The 20,353-nt window shown below is 40.0% G+C and overlaps 1 protein-coding gene across 6 annotated transcripts in view; it reads left to right on the forward strand.

Annotated features, from left to right (window-relative positions):
* LOC122550590 (metabotropic glutamate receptor 5) overlaps positions 1-20,353 on the forward strand; it is a 591,737-nt gene that overhangs the window by 437,551 nt on the left and 133,833 nt on the right. For all 6 annotated transcript variants that reach the window (XM_043691557.2, XM_043691553.2, XM_087988035.1 and 3 more), the window contains one exon: positions 4,020-4,188. In XM_043691557.2, the coding sequence (XP_043547492.1) occupies positions 4,020-4,188 (169 nt within the window). The remainder of the gene's footprint in view (positions 1-4,019; positions 4,189-20,353) is intronic.

The following is a 20,353-nucleotide window of genomic DNA, read 5'->3' on the forward strand; positions in this document are numbered from 1 at the left end:
GCATTATCTAAACAATGTCCACTGTTCATCACTCACATTATAGCCAATTTGCGCTGATGAAATGTGGGTTATAGCAGAACGACCTGTAGCCTATTTCCAAATAGTAGAGTTATATGCTGTTTGCCTAGATTCCATCAACTACCAATGTACCATACATTTACCGTAGAGCAATAGAGCATACATCGCCGAAATAGATCCTTCGGTCCAACTCTTCATCGCCGACCAGATATCCTAAACTAGTCCTATTTGCCAGCATTTGGCACATATCCCTCTAAATCCTTCCTATTCATGTATCCATCCAAACGCATTTTAAACGTTGTAATTGTACCCCCCTCTACCACTTCCTCTGGCAGCAAATTCCATACATGCACCACCCTCTGAGAGAAAAAGTTGTCCCTCAGGTCTGTGTTAAATCTTTCCCCTCTCAACTTAAACCTATGCCTTCTAGTTTTAAACTCCCCCACCTTAGAAAAAAGCTTTGGCTATTCACCTTATCTATGTCCCACATGATTTTTATAAACCTCTACAAGGTCACTGCTCAGCCTCCAACATTCCAGGGAATAAGCCCCAGCCTATTCAACCTCTCCCTAAAGCTCAAACCCTCCACTCCCGGCAAAAACCTTTTAAATTTTTTCTGCACCCTTTCCAATTTAATAATATCTTTCCTGTAGCAGGGCAACCAGAATTGTACCCTATATTCTAAAAATGGCCTCACAATATCTTGGACAGCCTCAACATGAGACCCCAATTCCTGTACTCAGTACTCTGACCAATGAAGGCAAGCATGACAAATGTTTTCTTTTACCTGTGATGCAACTTTCATGGAACTATTTACTTGCACCCCTAGGTCTGTCTGTTTGATAACACTTTCCTGGACTCTACCATTAATTGTATAAGTCTTCCCCTGCTTTGTCTTACCAAAATACAACACCTCACATTTATCTAAATTAAACTTCTTCTGCCACTCCTCAGCCCATTGGCTCATTAGATCAAGATCTTATTGTAGTCTTAGATAACCACCTTCTTTATCCACTAATCCACCAATTTTAGTGTTGTATGCAAACTTACTAATGATGCCTTCGCCTTCTATATTTTCATCCAAAGGCAAAAACTGATGTGCATGTTTAGAAGTATGGAAATAAAAAAAACAAAAATCTAAATACAATTGAATTGGCAAGATGCTGGTTAAAATTATGTTGTTTTATTTGGCCTTTTTAAATAATAAAACATCTATTTTCCACTCATCTATAATATCTATTAAATGTTGTTATACAGTCATAGAGTAATACAGCATGGAAATAGACCCTTCTGCCCAAACTTATCCATGCTAACCATGGTGCCCACTCAGCTAGTTCCAATTGCTTGCATTTGGTCCATATCCCACTAAACTCTTACCCCCCATGGCCTATCCAAATATTTTTTAAAATGTTGCTATTGTACCTGCCTCAACCATTTTCTCTGGCAGCCCATTCCTTTTATGTACCATTCTCTGCATGAAGAGGTTGTCCCTTAGGTCCTTCCAAAATCTTTTCCCTCACCTTAAAGCTATGCTCTCTGGTTTTCAGTTCCCCATCCATGGGAAAAAGACTATATGCATTCATCCTATCTATACCCTTCATGATTTTATACACCTCAATAAGGTCACTCCTCATTCTCCTATGTTCCAAGGAATAAAGTCCTATCCTGTTCAACCTCTCCCTAGAACTCAGTCGTACTAGCCCTGGCAATATCCTCGTAGATCTTCTTTGCACTCTTTTCAGTTTAACTATGTTTTTCTTATAACAGGATGACCAACATGCTAAATGCCTCTTCACCACCATGTCTACCTACGATACCGCCTTCAAAGAATTATGTACTTGTACTCCTAGATCCCTCTCTTTCCCAACACTCCTCAGGACGTTACCATTTACTGTATAAGTCCTACCTTGGTTTGACTTTCCAAAGGACAACAGCTCATTCTTATCTGTATTGAATTGTTTTTGCCAGTCCTTAGCCAACTTTCACACCTGATCAAGATCCCCCAGTAATTTTTGATAACTTGCCTCACTATCAACGAAACTTCCCAATTTTGTATCATCCACAAACTTTCTAATCATGCTTGTAAATTCACATCCAGATCATTTATGTAAGTAACAAATAACAAAGGTCCCAGCACACCACTAGTCACAAGCCTCCAGTCTGAGATACAACCTTCAACCAACACCCTCGATGGCTTCCCACCATTGAACCAATTTTGGATTCAATTAGCTAGCTCTCTCTGGATCCCATGCAACCTAATCTTCATGACTAGCCTGCCTTACTAAAGGCCTTACTAAAGTCCACATTGACAACATCCACTGCCCTACCCACGTCTATCCTCTTGGTTACCTCTTCAAAAAACTCTAAAAGATTTGTTAGACATGACTTCCCATGCCAAGAAGGTGGTGCTGGAAAAGCACAGCAGGTCAGGCAGCAGCTGAGGAGCAGGAGAATCGATGCTTCAGGCATAAGCTTTCATCAGGAATCCATGCTGACTATCCCTAATCAGACCTTGACTATTCAAATGTTGGTTGATCCTGCTCCTCGGTATCTTCTCCATCAAATTGCCTACCACTGATGTCAGGCTCACTGGTCTATAGTTCCCTGGCTTATCTTTGCTACCTTTCTTAAAAAATGGAACAACATTAGCCACCCTCCAGTCTTCCAGAACTTCTCCAGTGGCTAAAGATGAAGCAAAAATCTGTGCAAGGGCCTTTGCAATTTCTTCCCTAGCCTGCCACGATGTCCGAGGATGGAGTTGATCAGGCCCAGGTGATTTATACACCATAATGAGCTTTTAGACTGTAAACACCTCCTCTCTGTTAATACAAAAGCGGTCCAAAACACTGCCACTTGTTTCCCTTATTTCTTTATTAAACACTGAGGAGAAATATTCATTAAAAATCTCCTCCCTCTCCTGTGGCTCCAAACATAGACAGCCATATTGATATTTAAGGGGACCTATTCTGTCCCTAGCCACCCTTTTAAACTTAATATAGCTATAGAACTCTTGCAATTATCTTTAACCTTATCTGCCAGATCCATCTCATATCATCTTTTTGCTCTTCTGAATTCCCTCTTAATTATGCACCACCCTTTATTGTCATCAAGGGATTCACTTGAGCCCAATAGCTTAAATAAGATATAGGAGCGGAAGTAAGGCCATTTGGCCCATCGAGTCCACTCAAATCCAATGTATGTCTTCTTCTTTTCCCCAATTAGCCACAATATCCCTTGACAACCAGGGATCTGTAAACCTGCCAGCTTTTTCCTTCATTCTAACAGGGACATACTATCTCTGGACTATTGATTTCACACTTTTAAAAGCCTTCCATTTGCCAGTTGTTCCTTTTCCTTCAAACAGACTCACCCAATCAACCTCTGCTTGATCCTATTATCTTAGTTTTCCTATGCAAAGACCATGTTTGTTGAACTATCTTATAATACTAATTTCCCATTAATTGGTGTATAGCTAATATTTAGCTTTAGTACTACCAACCACTAAAGCCACTCAGGAGAGACAGTTACATAAAGGCAATGTCACTGCTTGAATAATTCTGAGCCCAGGGTAATGCAGTGGGACACCAGTTGGAATCCCATCATGGCTGCTGGTTGGATTTAAATTCAATTAATACATCTGGAATTGAAAGCTAGCTTTATTAATGATCATTATGAAATGTTTTGGAGAAGAACTTTGCCATCTCTACCTATGATTTCAAATCCACCATAATAAGGTTGATTCTTCACCACATTTTTAAATAGCCCAATGAGCAACTCAGTTCAAGGGCAATAGGGGGTGAGCAACAAATGTTGGTCTTGCCTGCGATGCCATTTTAGAATCAAATTAAATATTTATAAGAAAATACATATAAGAAATGAATGCAAGCAAAACGAGGTCAATTCCCCATCTTGATTATAAATGTGAAAGCAAGATGCAGTAACACAAGCCAATTTATTTAGCATTCTGAGGCATTATTTTGACAAACTGTTTTTGCATTTAGGTATGAAATAATGAATTTTAAAAAGCTGGGCAAAGAATATTTTGACTATATTAATGTTGGAAGCTGGGACAATGGAGAGCTGAAAATGGATGATGATGAAATCTGGTCCAGTAAGAATCTTGTTGTCCGGTCTGTCTGCAGCGACCCATGTAAAAAAGGGGAAATAAAAGTGAGTAGTCTGTAACTTTTCTTAATTATATCATATAAAATAATGACCTAGATTTTATAGTAATAATTGTAATTGCAACACCTTCAGCGCTTAACATTTTTATAGTTAAATCAAAAAGCAATTTCTCAGGGGCAATTGTTTGTGGAAATATAAATATTGCTGTCAGAGGTAGTCTGTTCATCCCCCACTTGCACTGTTTAGGTTCTTGTTATTAGATTTGACATTGAAATAGCTGCAACACCATGAACCTGTGATACTTGCGGATTAGTTCTGCACAGAGAAACCTAGAGTGGTGCATTCAGGAGAAAATAGCATTTAATGTGTGGTAAGTGATCATTACATGAACAATTTCTCTGGCCCTGAAAAATTATTTTCACATGTGTGAAGACTTATTTGTTCAGAAGAAAGTTAGTGTTGGAGCTTAATGACCTTATTAACCTCACATCCTGCCTCATCGTGTCTTACTACCATAAGCAAACTACATGCAGAAATTTCTCAACATGGAGATCAGGGCAGCTACCTGCTGAATTCAACTTGTCACTTGCTCCAAAGGACCTCCATGTTGGACAACAGGCACAAACAACTCAGGAGATGATTTCAGCACATGTTTCATTGACAGCAACCACATGCACCCCATAATCCACTGACACTGGCAACCAATGTATGCCATACTCTAAGAACCCTCATAGAACCTCGCTGGTATATTTACAGTATGCTTCTGCATTTTAATGCTGCAACTTGGAACCCCAACAGCAACTATCATTAAACGATAGAGCAAGGACACTGTGGACTCAGGATGTGCACCCAGTTCATGAGCTGTCTCTGCATAATGGCTATATTATATATCAGACTGAGGGGAGAGTGGGTGAGATACAGTATAGCCCATGCATTAGCTCTTTCATTTCCATTATCTTTCATAATACCAGTCAATCATGTGACTTGCAAATGGCCAGGCAAGAGCAATGACCAATGCAGGGACAAAATACAGTCCCTAATAGTGATCGTCACTGCAGTGAGACACTGAGGGGATTTCACCAGGGTTAAATTGGCAGACCTCAGTGAGGAGAATGAGGGACAGGTTTGAGGCTAGAGTGAACAGAGTAATGGCGGATGGGGGTGGGGGAGTGGGGTAGAGGTGTGATCTTGTGAGGATTGGGGTAGGCTAAACTTCAAACGTCAGAGGGAATTGGAAAGGACGTTTCTCCCTCCCTCTGCCCAACTTGTTTAACATACAGCCCATACAGATGGAGTGCCCAAGCTTCCAGCTTGGTGTGGGTTTCCTCCCGCTCTAAATAAAATGACATGGGGTAGGATGAAGCTTTCAAGATGCCATAGGTGAATAGACTGTCCAAAATCTCCAACACTCAAGTTTCATAAAGGTTGGAGGTGGTTAGGTTTTTGAAACTCCTTTGCTACAAAATGCCCCAGCAGGGAGTGTAAAATCTAGTCCAAGGTTAGATATTCAGCCACTGTTTTAAACCTGAGCTGTATTGATTTTTTCTTTTAAAATGGTCAAGCACAGAAGTACAGATTTCTCTAGGGCTGACTGCAGGCTAAGGTGTAATATCACACCTCATGAAATCACACTAAATTCAACAGTTTGTTCAAATAATATTTTTAGAAGAATCTGTATTATAAATTGCTTTTTGTCAGAAAGGTTTCTTTCGTAGTCTGTGTGTTTATTCAATAACATACTGCACTGTAGTAGTATCAATCAAACATCAATCAAACTAAAAGTAGCTTTGGCCTTCTTTCACCCAGAAAAGTCACATTGATTTAGAAATTAATCTGCTAATGCAAGATACTAACCATTTCAGCTTGTCTAGTGCAGCTTTAAGCATTCTAACAAAGACACTCATTAAAGAGAGGTTACTTTTTAATACATTTTGAGAAGAATTTGAGAGCCTCAAAATTATACATCGTTCAAGAATGATTAATTACTAAGAACAAAATGAAACTCTTGGTTAAGTGTTTTGCATTGTAAAGAAAGAAAAAATGAAAATCAAAGCTTTAGGATGTAGTAAAACTTTAAAGAATACACTATATAGGATAATTGTGTGCAATAAGGACAAAATTATCTTTGAGTGTACAATCTGACGTGAGGTATTGATGACAAAGAATATGTATGAAGGTTGTGTATTCTGCGAAAGCTACAAAGGGATTTATCCCTCGGTAAGTCTAAGCAGTTGATCTCTTCTGGACCAGCAGTTGAGCCATGACAGTAGATTTTGGCCTCCCAGAACCAAGAGGATCAATGCAGCAAGAAGCTCTCTGCCTTAAGGCTTCCTACATGAGAATCTACAATAAGTAGTTGGTCATGGACAAATCTTCTTCGCAAAGCATATCTATCAAAAAAGTATTGGCCATGTTCAACCTGTTAACCATCCATCATGTGGAAGATAATTAGTTTTAATTATACAAGTACAGTAGTATAGTCATTATGTTGCTAGACTAGTGATTCAGACGATTGGACTGATGATCATGAGATAGGATCTAACACTACCATGACGTTTGGAGAACCTTTGATCAGTTAATTAAATAAATTATGACAAATCCAATTTGACCAATTACCATTCAATCTGTTGGCTTTATTCATCAGCATGGTGATGGAAGATATAATTGACAGTTCCAATAAACAGGAGTAATAAACAGATGATAACCCACTAACCGGTTCTCAGTTTAGGTTCAAGAACATAGAACATAGAACATAGAAGAATACAGCGCAGTACAGGCCCTTCGGCCCTCGATGTTGCGCCAATCCAAGCCCACCTAACCTACACTAGCCCACTATCCTCCATATGCCTATCCAATGCCTGCTTAAATGCCCATAATGAGGGAGAGTCCACCACTGCTACAGGCAGGGCATTCCATGAACTCACGACCCGCTAAGAACCTACCCCTAACATCTGTCCTATACCTACCCCCCCTTAATTTAAAGCTATGCCCCCTCGTAATAGCTGACTCCATACGTGGAAAAAGATTCTCACTGTCGACCCTATCTAAACCCCTAATCATCTTGTACACCTCTATCAAGTCACCCCTAAACCTTCTTTTCTCCAATGAAAACAACCCCAAGTGCCTCAGCCTTTCCTCATACGATCTTTCTACCATACCAGGCAACATCCTGGTAAACCTCCTCTGCACCCGTTCCAGTGCCTCCACATCCTTCCTATAATATGGCGACCAAAACTGCACACAATACTCCAGATGCGGCCGCACCAGAGTCTTATACAACTGCAACATGACCTCAGTACTCCGGAACTCAATTCCTCTACCAATAAAAGCCAGTACACCATATGCCTTCTTCACCGCACTATTTACCTGGGTGGCAACTTTCAAAGATCTGTGTACATGGACACCAAGATCCCTCTGCTCATCCACACTACCAAGTATCCGACCATTAGCCCAGTACCCCATCTTTTTATTACTCTTACCAAAGTGAATCACCTCACACTTAGCTACATTGAACTCCATTTGCCACCTTTCTGCCCAGTTCTGCAGCTTATCTATATCCCGCTGTAACCTGCCATATCCTTCCTCACTGTCTACAACTCCTCCGACTTTCGTATCATCCGCAAACTTGCTCACCCAACCTTCTAACCCCTCCTCCAGGTCATTTATAAAAATGACAAACAGCAATGGTCCCAAAACAGATCCTTGTGGAACACCACTAGTGACGGCACTCCAAGATGAACCTTTGCCATCAACTACTACCCTCTGTCTTCTTCCAGCCAGCCAACTCCTAATCCAAACCTCCATCTCACCCTCAATGCCATACCTCCGTACTTTTTGCAGTAGTCTACCATGGGGAACCTTATCAAACGCCTTACTAAAATCCATATACACCACATCTTCCGCTTTGCCCTCGTCCATCTCCTTAGTCACCTTCTCAAAGAATTCAATAAGGTTTGTGAGGCACGACCTGCCCTTCACAAAACCATGCTGACTATCCTTGATCACATTATTCCTATCCAGATGTTCATAAATCCTATCCCTTACAATTCTCTCTAAAACTTTGCCCACAACAGAAGTGAGACTCACCGGCCTATAGTTACTAGGGTTATCCCTACTCCCCTTCTTGAACAAGGGAACCACATTTGCTAGCCTCCAATCTTCTGGCACTACTCCTGTAGACAACGAGGACATAAAAATCAAGGCCAATGGCTCTGCAATCTCCTCCCTTGCTTCCCAGAGAATCCTAGGATAAATGCCATCAGGCCCAGGGGACTTATCTATTTTCACCCTTTCCAGAATTTCCAACACCTCTTCTCTACATACCTCAAAGCCATCCATTCTACTTATTTGTGACTCAGTACTCGCATTGACAACAATGTCCTGTTCTTGATTGAATATGGACGAAAAGTATTTATTCAGTGTCTCCCCAATCTCTTCAGCCTCCACACGCAACTTCCCACTACTATCCTTGACTGGACCTATTCCTACCCTAGTCATTCTTTTATTCCTGACATACCTATAGAAAGCCTTAGGGTTTTCCCTAATCCTACCAACTAAGGACCTTTCATGTCCCCTCCTTGCTGCTCTTAGCTCTCTCTTCAGGTCCTTCCTGGCTACCTTATAACTCTCAATCACCCCAATTGAACCTTCACGCCTCATCTTTACATAGGCCGCCCTCTTCCATTTAACAAGGGATTCCAATTCCTTATTAAACCACGGCTCCCTCACACGACCCTTTCCTCCCTGCCTGACGGGTACATACTTATCAAGGACACTCAATAGTTGCTCCTTGAACAAGCTCCACATATCAATTACGCCCTTGCCTTGAAGCTTACTTTTCCAAGCCACACATCCTCAGTCATGCCTCACTGCATCATAATTTCCCTGCCCCCAGCTATAACTCTTGCCCTGTAGTGCACACTTATCCCTCTCCATCACTAGAGTAAAAGTCACCGAATTGTGGTCACTGTCCCCAAAGTGCTCACCTACCTCTAATTCTAACGCCTGGCCTGGTTCATTACCCAGAACCAAATCCAGTATGGCCTCACCTCTTTAGATTAGATTAGATTAGATTACTTAGATTAGATTACTTACAGTGTGGAAACAGGCCCTTCGGCCCAACAAGTCCACACCGACCCGCCGAAGCGCAACCCACCCATACCCCTACCTTTACCCCTTTAACCTAACACTACGGGCAATTTAGCATGGCCAATTCACCTGACCCGCACATCTTTTTGGACTGTGGGAGGAAACCGGAGCACCCGGAGGAAACCCACGCAGACACGGGGAGAATGTGCAAACTCCACACAGTCAGTCGCCTGAGTCGGGAATTGAACCCGGGTCTACAGGCGCTGTGAGGCAGCAGTGCTAACCACTGGGCCACCGTGCCGCCCACACGGCTCCCTACACGGCTACAGTCTTGTTGGCCTATCTACATATTGTGTCAGGAAACCCTCCTGCACACATTGGACAAACACTGACCCAGCTAACGAACTTGAGCTATAGCTTTCCCAATCAATATCAGGAAAGTTAAAGTCCCCCATAACAACCACTCTATTACTTTCACTCTTCTCTTGAATCATCCTCGCAATCCTTTCTTCTACGTTTCTAGGACTATTAGGAGGCCTGTAAAAAACTCCTAACAGGGTGAGCTCACCTTTCCTATTCCTGACCTCAGCCCAAACTACCTCAGATGGCGAGTCTTCATCCATCGTCCTTTCCACAGCTGTAATACTATCTTTGACAAGCAATGCCACACCTCCCCCTCTTTTACCCCCACCTCTGACCCTACTAAAACATTTAAACCCTGGAACCTGCAACAGCCAATCCTGTCCCTGTTCTACCCATGTCTCCGTAATAGCCACAACATCGAAGTCCCAGGTACCAACCCACGCTGCAAGTTCACCTACCTTATTTCGTATACTTCTTGCATTGAAGTATACACACTTCAAGCCACTTTCCTGTTTACTGGCACCCTCCTTTGAAATTGATGCCATGTTCCTAACCTCCCTACACTGCAGGTCCTGCACCCTAAAGCTACAGTCTGGGTTCCCATGCCCCGGCAGAGTTAGTTTAAACCACCCCCAAAAGCACTAGCAAAAAGAAGTGCCATTCAGCAACTGAACTCATTACAGCCTTGATCCAAGCAAGGATTAAAGAGCAGAATGCCAACAAACTGTCCTTGCCATTGTGGTGACCTTTGACCAAAGGTGGAAAGTTTAAAATTGAAGTCAACTGAAATTGGGGAAAAACTGTCCACTTGCTGAAATCACACTCGTACAAAGGACATGTTGGCAGTCAGTATTCTTGGCCCCAGGACATCACTTGGAAATATTATGAGCCTTTTCTTTTAATCTGACACTACCCTTAACGCCTAAAGTTGCCATGGATGGATCTCTTTTCCAGTAGGTTTTTTATTTCTCACTGGATAGTAGATTCTTTGGAAATAGAAATAGTTCTTTAAGACAGAGTTATTGGCCTAATATTGCTGCTTCTTCATTGACCTACCTCCATAATAAGTTCAAAAGTGGAGATGTTTTCTAATGATGAGTGTTCAGTATTATTCACAACTCCTCAGATCATCATGCAGTCATGCTTACAAAAAACAAGACTTGGACAACATTCAGACCTGGGTGATAGGCACACATCATCCTGACTATATTGTCATTCTGTCAGTTTTGTTACATCAAGATCCTGGAAGACTTCCCTTTCTAACAACATTATGGATGTAACTACGCTGTATGAAGCACAGCAGTTCAAGAAGATGGCTCACCACCATCTTCGGAAGTGCAACTAGTGATGATCAACAGTTCTGGCTTTGCTTCCATTCCATAAAAGTATTAAAAAATAACAAATGGCAGCCACAAGACAATTTATGTCCAGTAAGATTGCACATATCATAAAGCCACTACTCCCCTCATCTGTAGCTGTGTTACAAAAAATAATCTAATGCAACACGGTCTCTTAGATTAGAGAGTATATGTGATCTTCCCCTATGCTCTTTGAGGGATCAACATTAACGTTCATCACTATTGTCCTTTATATGCATAGCATGTGGAAGCTCTTACAATCTTTTTGCCCATTTCCAACTAAATTACTCTTAATTTCTATTTTATCTTATTTGATCAACATTTTATTCTTTGCCAATATCAAAACTTCTCCCGACTTTCAGATTTATGCTGCTTTTTGGAAATATTGTGAGCCTTTTCTTTTAACCAGATATTACCCTTAATCTTTTAAGTTTGTCACGCATTCCCACTGTTTTCGAGTAGGGTTTTTATTTCTCACTGGATAGTAGACTCTTTGGAAATAGCAATAGTTCTTTAAGTGTTCACTGTTGCTCTTCTCTCATCAAAGCATTCATTTTAATTTCTTAATCTGCCTTTACCCAACTCATCTCCGGTACCTAAGTAATTAGTTTTAGTAAAGATAAAAGATGTGTGTTTTATTTATATTATAATATAATTTATGTTAGAGTTCAGATTTGAGCTAGTGACATGAATTTTAGTTCTGTGTCTGAAGATGTTTAATTATTAACTTGTTGGCATTTCTGTAGTCACGGTGATTTATTTTCAAAACCATACATGAGAGAGTGTGTCTGGTATGTATTGGGGTTCTGTTTTCATGAAGATAGTTTTCACAAGCAAACATAATAAACATTTCTGTGTAAGAATTTCAGTTTAGAAGGTTCAGAGATTGGTATTTTGTCTCTTCTGATCAGAGAAATTTTCCATAGTTTGAAAAAGGTCTTTAAGTTTCAATTTGGCAGTTTTGCAGAAGCCTTAGTTGAAGCTATATACTGTAAAAAGTCACTTCTAAAGATAGGGGATAATTTAGCACTGTTACAAAAGTGTTTAGTTTTAAAATTCCTGGCCAGAAGTGTTTGGTTATAAACTCTGAAGGGGCTATTTGAAGTTGACAAAATCTATTGTATAAAGACTCAAGAAAAAAGCAATCAGGTTCTAAAACTGATGATTGAAGTCACACTAAGTTGAGCCCTATTGATGTGACAGAAAAGGAAGTCTATGGTGTAAATACTGTAAAGATTTTAGGGATTAATGGGATTATATTTTACCAAGTATTATGAAACCTTTACACATAAATTATATGCAAGTATTGTGTTTTATTCCATTTTGTCTTCAGTTCTTCTGCAAACTAAACTTCAATTTTATTGTTAAAACTAAATCTGCAGTTTCATTGAAGAGCCACCTTGTTCAAAATGAAAAATAAAATTACAATATGATCAATTAAGCCAGGTTGCAGTCTGAGATCTGACTAGTCCAGGAAAGCATCAGCAGCAATCATAACACACTCTCATATTCCACATGAAATTCCATTATGATCACACTTTCCCAGAAAATTTCTTCATATCAAAATTATTAATTAACTTGTCTCCTCGCATAAAGCCTAATTAGTATATGATGTAATATTCCTAGAAACTATGTTAAATACATTGCAGTAATGTCCTCCAAATTACTTTTCAGTTTGATTTTTCAAGTCTATATAAATATCATCATCCAAAATTATTGCTTTGCTTTTGCTACAAACGGTTCTATTTTCTCGATTAAAACTTTTATCATACACACAGCTATTATTAGGGAAGGGGTGGGGAGCTATGAATTACTTTCACAACAATTTTCTAAAACTGGTTATTTCTTACTCACCGTACTTATTCTCCTCACTGCTCTTTTGAGCCAAGATAATTTCTCATTTTTTTTATGTCATCCGTTATTACATCAGACTGTCATTTTCCACTTCCCACCACCCACAGCCCTCTCCCCCACACCGACCCGTGTTCACATATATCCTTTCTAATTTTATCTGTCTGTTTAAAATAGCAAGTATGCTGAAATATTCAGATCCCAAATTTGGTCACCATGCAATCATGTCCTTACAGTAATTAAGACAAATCCATTGGTTTCTGCTTGTCCTATTGATTAATTTATCCTGTTAAGAATGATTTGTATATTCAGACAATATGTGTTTAATTTTAATCTGATACTTTTTTTTCCTGGTTGGCACTTAGCCACCATTTATTATTACTGTAAGTTTATTCTTCAATCCTCTCACTCTCTTTTTCCACAATGCTGTGGTGTTTAACTTTTTTTAAACTTGTCTCAGTTCGGTTTATAAGCGGTTTGGAGAAAGTGAGGGAAAAGCACAGCAGGCCAGATATCATCCAAGGATTAGGAGAGTCAATGTTTCAGGCATAATTCCTGCTCCTTGGAAGCTGCCTAATCAGCTGTGCTTTTCCAGTGCCACACTTTTTGACTCAGTTTATAGACAGCCTATCCCAAAGGAATGGATTTCTTTTTCCTACTGGTACCAGTGTCCTGTAGAACAAACATTTTGCCATCATCCTTCCAGCCAACCCTTCAACTCTCTGATTTGTTGGATTTTCACTCCAGGCTTAAGTAGTGATTCACAGATTACTACCTTTTGAAATTCTGCTCTTTCGTTTGATGACTAGTTCTTCAAACTCACTCAGCTTGTTCTATGTCCTTGGTTGTTACATGGAACACAAATGTGATCTTCCTCCTTGTATTTCAAGTTATTTTCTAGCCAAGAGGGTTTTTTGTAGGTAACACAAATTTCAGACATGCCATTCATAATAATGAAGAAAACTATCTGAATCTATGCTGTTTCCTATCACAACCAAATTCAATTTTCACTCCTTTCACTTGAATGGTCATGTTAAGTGGTCAGTTTGTTTATACAGCTGACAAGTTTTTCCATTATCTTTGCCGGAAGAATTTTGTATAAGTTTGATCATTTCAAAGGCTGAGGCTACTTCAGCATTGCACATGAATCATCTTATCTGCTTCATTCAGTTCATATCCTCCTGTCCATGTTCAGTAATGAGGTCTGTGTCATCTCCTAAACCAAGGTGACTACCTTCTGGATTAAAGTGTCCAAATAAGTCATCCTCTCCCTGTCTGCACCTCAGACTCCACTTTAATGATCTGAGCTAATTTATTTTAAAAGTAGATACTTGTCATAGCTTTGTGATCCGAGGTCAAATGTTTTCTACAAACTCAAACATGTTGCAGTTATCAAACGACCATAATGCTAACACAGTAAAATATTATTTATTTACTTATTGACTTAGTCTATGCAATAGACTGACTTAATCTATAACTTTTAGTAATTTAACTATTTACTTTATCTGGTATAAGTTATAGGTAGGTGAAATTAATTCTTGTAACACAAAATCAACAGCAGTTCTTATAACCATTCTGTGTTGACAATTATCCATCAGCAGATACTAAGGCAATAGCGGCAACAGATAATTTAAATTCCATTGAAATCTGAAGTAGTTCAGTAGTTGACAAATAAATACAAATGATAACCAATTGTCAGTTCTAAAAGCTGATTTAATTAATTGTACGTGATTATTGGATTGTGTTACTCTCATTAAATTTATCTAAAGTGCACATTAAAACATCAGGAAATCCTTGGAGAGTGTGTGTTTAAGACTCATACAGCTGGCATAACTCAAGGAGGTCCTTGCCTAATTTAAATGGTAGCCCAGAAGTGAATAATTTGAATGATGTGGATAATATTGTTTACACTAATGCAGAAAATATTAGTGATCTGCTTGATGTAGCTATCCATGGAAAATGGAAAATACAGCAGATGTCCCCAGTAGCAGCCTGGAAGGAGTTTCACTCCTCAAAGGTCCACCTGCCACTTTTCCTGGTTATGGAGGTTGGTACTGCTCCTTTTCTTCACAATCCATCTAAAGGAGTGAAGAGAAACTATAATAATAAACAATGAATGTTCAATCATGGTAGAAAAGGGGAAAGATCTCAAGTAAGTAAAGTGGACAGCCACAACTGCCTTGGAAATACATTAGCCACAAAATGATACAAATTGCATGACCCCTGTGCTAGCTAGCAGTTGAATACTCCTTTAAATCCAACTTTCATTTCATTTTTTCTATTTTATGAGATGTGAGCATTGTTAGCTGGGCAAATATTTATTGTGCATCTCTAATTGCCCTTGAGAAGGTGAAAGTTTGGCATTGACTTGTACCATTACAGTCCATGGGGGCAGGTACATCCAAAGTGCATTAAGAAGCGAGTTCCAGGATTTGACTGTGATGGTGGAAATAGTTACATAATTGCAAATGAGGATGGTGTGTGACTTGAGTTGTTCCTATGCATCAGATACCCTTGACCTTCATGGTGGTGGAGATTGTAGGTTTTTTAGATGTTGTCAATGGAACATCTAATGGGTTTGAAGATGTGTTCTAGCACATCTTGTAAGGGTACACACTGCTTCCACTGTATGCCAACAGTGGAGAGAGTAAATTTTTAAAGTGGTGGGTGGGCTGTCAATTAAACAGGCTGCTTTGACCTGGATGGATCAAGTCTTTTTAGAGCTCAGCTCACCCTGGGAAATGGAGAATATTTCATCTCAAACCTAATTTGTACCTTGTTGATGGTGGATGGGCTTTTCAAGGTCAGAAGATGGGATACCCTCAGTTAATGGTGTCGGCTTTTGTACCTACATTCCCTTGTCCCTTGTCGGGTTAACACTGAATATCAACTGCCAAAGGCAGTTGCAACATTAGGGTATACCCACTTGATGTTTATTGAAGCGTATCATAATAACAACAATACATCACAAGCTTACCCATACAATGCTTACAACCTCAAGACCTGGCTTACATAGACTTATCCGAAGATCAGACCAAATTAGGTGGCCAGCTTGCTTCATCCCAACCTCCATTCATTAATCAGGTGGCTTCTGTTCATAAGTTAGCTTGCTGTCACCCTGAATCACATTTTCTTACATTCCTTTCCATGCATGCAGCCAATGTGAGCAATTCTCGGTACTGTCCAGTCTTCAGCAATTGACTGGTTGACCACTGGCAAATATCACCAGCATAGCACAACTATCACATTCAGTTGACCTTTCATGCATCAGGACATCAACTTATTTTCCCTCGAAAGAAGGAAGATTACCTCTCGGTTTGAACAAATCTTGGCCATGCTGCTCACTTAGGCTATTCCTTGCAGCTTTTGTGTATGATGTTAAAACAACACAGCCATACTTTCTTTTGGTCAACCATACTTTCTTTTGCTGACAAATGGTTGATTATTTCATCTACTGCCCTATGTTTGATTTTAACAGGACTCAACTGAAACATACTGTGTCACTAGTTCAGTTCATCACTGACTGAGTAGCAACACTTAAACATACTTAAAACTTCAGCAAGCACATACAACACGAAGAGATGGCCCAGTGATCATCTAGGGATTAAGTCACCATCCACTGACTGATTGACCTCTCAATAAGTCAGTTTCCTATGTTTATCTCATGTTGGTTGACCCAGCAAATTTAGGGTTTCTACCTATAATTGTAACTGCAGGATGTTGATGTTGAGGATTCACTGATAGTAACACAATTGAATATCATGGAAGATAGTTAAAAATATCCTTTTGTTTGAACCTTTCATTGTCTTATACTAGTGGGCCACAAATATTATTTGCCACTTGTTAACCCAACAATGCCTTGTCCAAGGCATATTATATATAGACACAGACTGTTCCATTATCTGAAACATTGTGAGTAATGCTGAAGATTGTGAAATCACTGTTGAAAAATATGCAACTGACTGAATCTAGGACACTAACCTGAGGAACTCTACAGGAATGTCCTAGGACTGAGATGATTTCCTTTACTTCAGTTTTTCTAGAATTTATGATCAGTCAAATGCTGCCTTCCTATCAACCTACATCTGAAATTCAGCTAATGTGTCCATGATTGGACCATGGCAATAATGAGATTAGGGTGGCTAGTGGCCCTGGAGTAACCCAAACTGAACATAAGTCAGCAAGTTATGGCTGATCAAGTCTGCTTGATTGCACTGTTGATCAGCACCTTTCCACACTTTGCTGATAATTGAAAGTAGACTGCTGCAGTAGGACGTTGCGGTGGCTCAGTGGTTAGCCCTGCTGCCACACAGTGCCTGGGACATGGGTTTGATTCCAGCCTCTGGTGACTATCTGCACTGAATTTACACATTCTCCCAGTGTCTGTGCAGGTTTCTGCCAGTGCTCTGGTTTCCTCCCACAGCCCAAAGATGTGCTGGTTAGGTGGATTGGCCATGCTAAATTACCCATAGTATCCAGGGATGTGCAGGCTAGGTGGAATAGTCCTGGGAAATGCAGGGTTACAGGGATAGGATGGATCTGGATGGGATGCTCTATAGAGGGTTTGTGTGGACTTGATGGGCTGAATGGCCTGCTTCCACAATGTAGGAATTCTATGAATTGATCGATCTAGATTTGTCCTGCTTCTTAGGCACGGGACATACCTCAGCAATTGTTGAGTGGACTTCTGGGCATTGGAACTAGTTCTAAGGCAGATGAGACTTGTACAAGAAAGGTGGCTTGCACTTTAGTGTACAGGGACTAAAATCATCACCAAGAGATTTGCTATTACTTTTCGTAGACTTTGGTTGTGAGATGGGAAACTGAGAGGAACTGGCAGCATGAAGTAGGAAAGTGACAGTCAAAATTAGAAATCAGAGGGTTTGTCTACAGAGTCAGCATGGGTAGAAGTCAGAAACAGGAACGGAACAGCCACTTTATTGGGAGTTTTCTACAAGACCCCAATAGCAACAGAGATACCGAGGAGCAGATTGGGAGGCAGAATTTGGAAAGTGCAGAAGTAACAGGGCTGCAGTCAAAGATGACTTTAACTTCCCTACTATTGATTGGAACCTCATTAGTTGAAATAGTTTGATGGAGCAGTTTTTGTCAGGTGTGTCTAGGAAGTGTTCCTGACACAATATTTGGAAAGGCTGACTAAACGGGAGGCCACATTGGATTTGATGCTTGGCAACAAATCATGCCAGGTATCAGATCTCTTTGTGGAAGTGCATTTTGGTGATGGTGATCACAAGTCTCTGGTCTTTACTATAGTCATAAAGAAGGATAGGAGCAGACGGAATGATAAAATATTTAGTTGGGGAAGGGGGAATTACAATGCTATGAGGCAGGAACTGGGTCTTCCCCTCTACTTTGGAGGAATCTTGAAACTATCAACTTTATCCCATACTAATAGTATAGTTATCTGAAACTTTGTTGACTCTAGGCCTTCTGCTTCTTCTGCAGATCAAGCTGACTCCCTATCTACTCCCTGACTGGTGGCATGTACCTTATACCTTGACCTCAGGGTTGTTTCCTTCTGACTTCACTTCACTTGTTTGGGTTGTATCCAATGACTTTGGGCAATATGATCCAATCACTTACACCTGTGGCTCTGGGTTTCTTGAGTCACACACATTGACCCCTTGTGGTCACTCTTGTCACACTGACATCATTCTATGGTTGGTGCTGCACTCTGCTGAGTTTCCATTACCCCTTGCAGCTGGGTGTTGTCAGCTAACTGAGTTGCTTCGCTGGTAGCCAACTCCATTGAGATAGCAACTTTAAAAACTGTCTTGAAATCTACAGTTCATAGGCTAGATCCCAACCTTGTTGTCAATTTTTATGTTTGTACCTCCTTTGGAACCAGGAATTATATACCCGGTAGACAAATAGTCAATCTGAGCAGGACGACTTTATGGATTATGCTAACACATCCACAGCTGGTTCTTGACTGGACCCAAGACCTGCCTCCTCAGGTCGCCTGACTAATTCTCTTAAAGCAGACTATCCACATACATAACAGACACATTGATGATTATCTTCCAAATTTCCTCAGATTTTGAATGATTGTTGTGGATTGGAAGGTAGCAAATGAAACTCCACTGCGTAAGAAGGGAGCAAGAGAGAGAACAAGGAATTACAGGTGTTTTTTCCTTGTACGTACTAGGGAAAATGCTAGAATCTTTTTTTTACTTCATTCCCAGGATGAGGGCATCACTGACCAGGCCAGCATTTATTGCCCATCCCTAATTGCCCAGAAGATGGTTAAGAGTAAATCACATCGCTGTGAATCTGAAGTCACATGTAGGCTTGACCAGATAAGGATGGTAGTTTCCTTCTGGAAAGAATATTGGTGAACCAGATGGGTTTTTCCAACAATCAATTCATAGTCATCATTACACTCAAACTTCCAGAGTTTATTGAATTCAAATTGTACCATCTGCCATGTCAGGATTCTAACCCAAGTCACCAGAACATTGCCTGGGTCTCTGGATTAACAGTCTAGCAATAATTCCACTAGGCCATTGTCTCCTTTATTATAAGGGATGGGATTAGTAAACATTTGGTTTTTGATGATCTAATTGAGCATAGTCAGCATGGAATTGCAAATGGGAAATGATGTTTGATGAACCTGTTAGAGTTTTTAGAGGATGCTATGAATGAAATTGATAAAGATCTGATGAATGTCATCTATTTAGATTTTCAGATTTTTGATAAAGTACCTCACAAGAGGCTTGTTGAAAAAAATTAAAGCACAAGGGATGGAATGCAATTTATGGGCATGAATTACTGATTAGCTAACTGGCTGAAAACAGAGAATACAACTAATTTTTGCACTGGCAGGCTATGACAAGTGGGGTACCACAACGGTCATTATATAAAGTTAGGGACCAAATATAATGTATCTAGTTTTGTTGGTAATACAAAGCTAAGTGGGAATGTGTGCTGTGGTGAAGAATGTAAAGCAGCTTTAGAATAATTTGGAAAGACTTAGTGAATGGGCAAGTACCTGGTAGATGGAAGACAACATGGAAAATGATTGGGTTTTCCAATTTGGTTAGTGTAACAGATGTGCAAAATATTTCTTAAAAGGTGAGAGGTTAGAAAGTGTAAATGTACAAAAGCATTGAGCTGTCCTTACTAAGTCACTTAATGCTAATATGCAGCTGCAGCAAACTTTTAGAAAGGCTTTTCTTGAAAGAGGGATTGTGTACAAGAATAGTGAAGATTTGATTCAGTTGTACAGGTGCTTAGTTAGACCACACCTAATTTAATGTATGCAGTTTTGGTCTCCTTACCCCAGAATAAATATTATTGCCAAAGGATTATCATGCTCCCCATGAATAGAGATTGGATAAACTGTGCCTGTATTCTCTGGAGTTTGGAAGAATGAGAGGCCATCTTATTTAAACATACAAAATACTTAAAGGGATAGACTGGGCAGAGGCAGGTACAACATTTTTCCAGCTCAGGGAGTTTAGAACAAGAGGGGCACATTTTAAAAGTAAGGAGATTCCACTAAGTACCAAGGTTAGGAGATGTCTTTC

The sequence above is a fragment of the Chiloscyllium plagiosum genome, unplaced genomic scaffold (assembly GCF_037043375.1).
Source record: "Chiloscyllium plagiosum isolate Xiang-an unplaced genomic scaffold, Cpla_swu_hap1 HiC_scaffold_6, whole genome shotgun sequence".
Classification (NCBI taxonomy): domain Eukaryota; kingdom Metazoa; phylum Chordata; class Chondrichthyes; order Orectolobiformes; family Hemiscylliidae; genus Chiloscyllium; species Chiloscyllium plagiosum.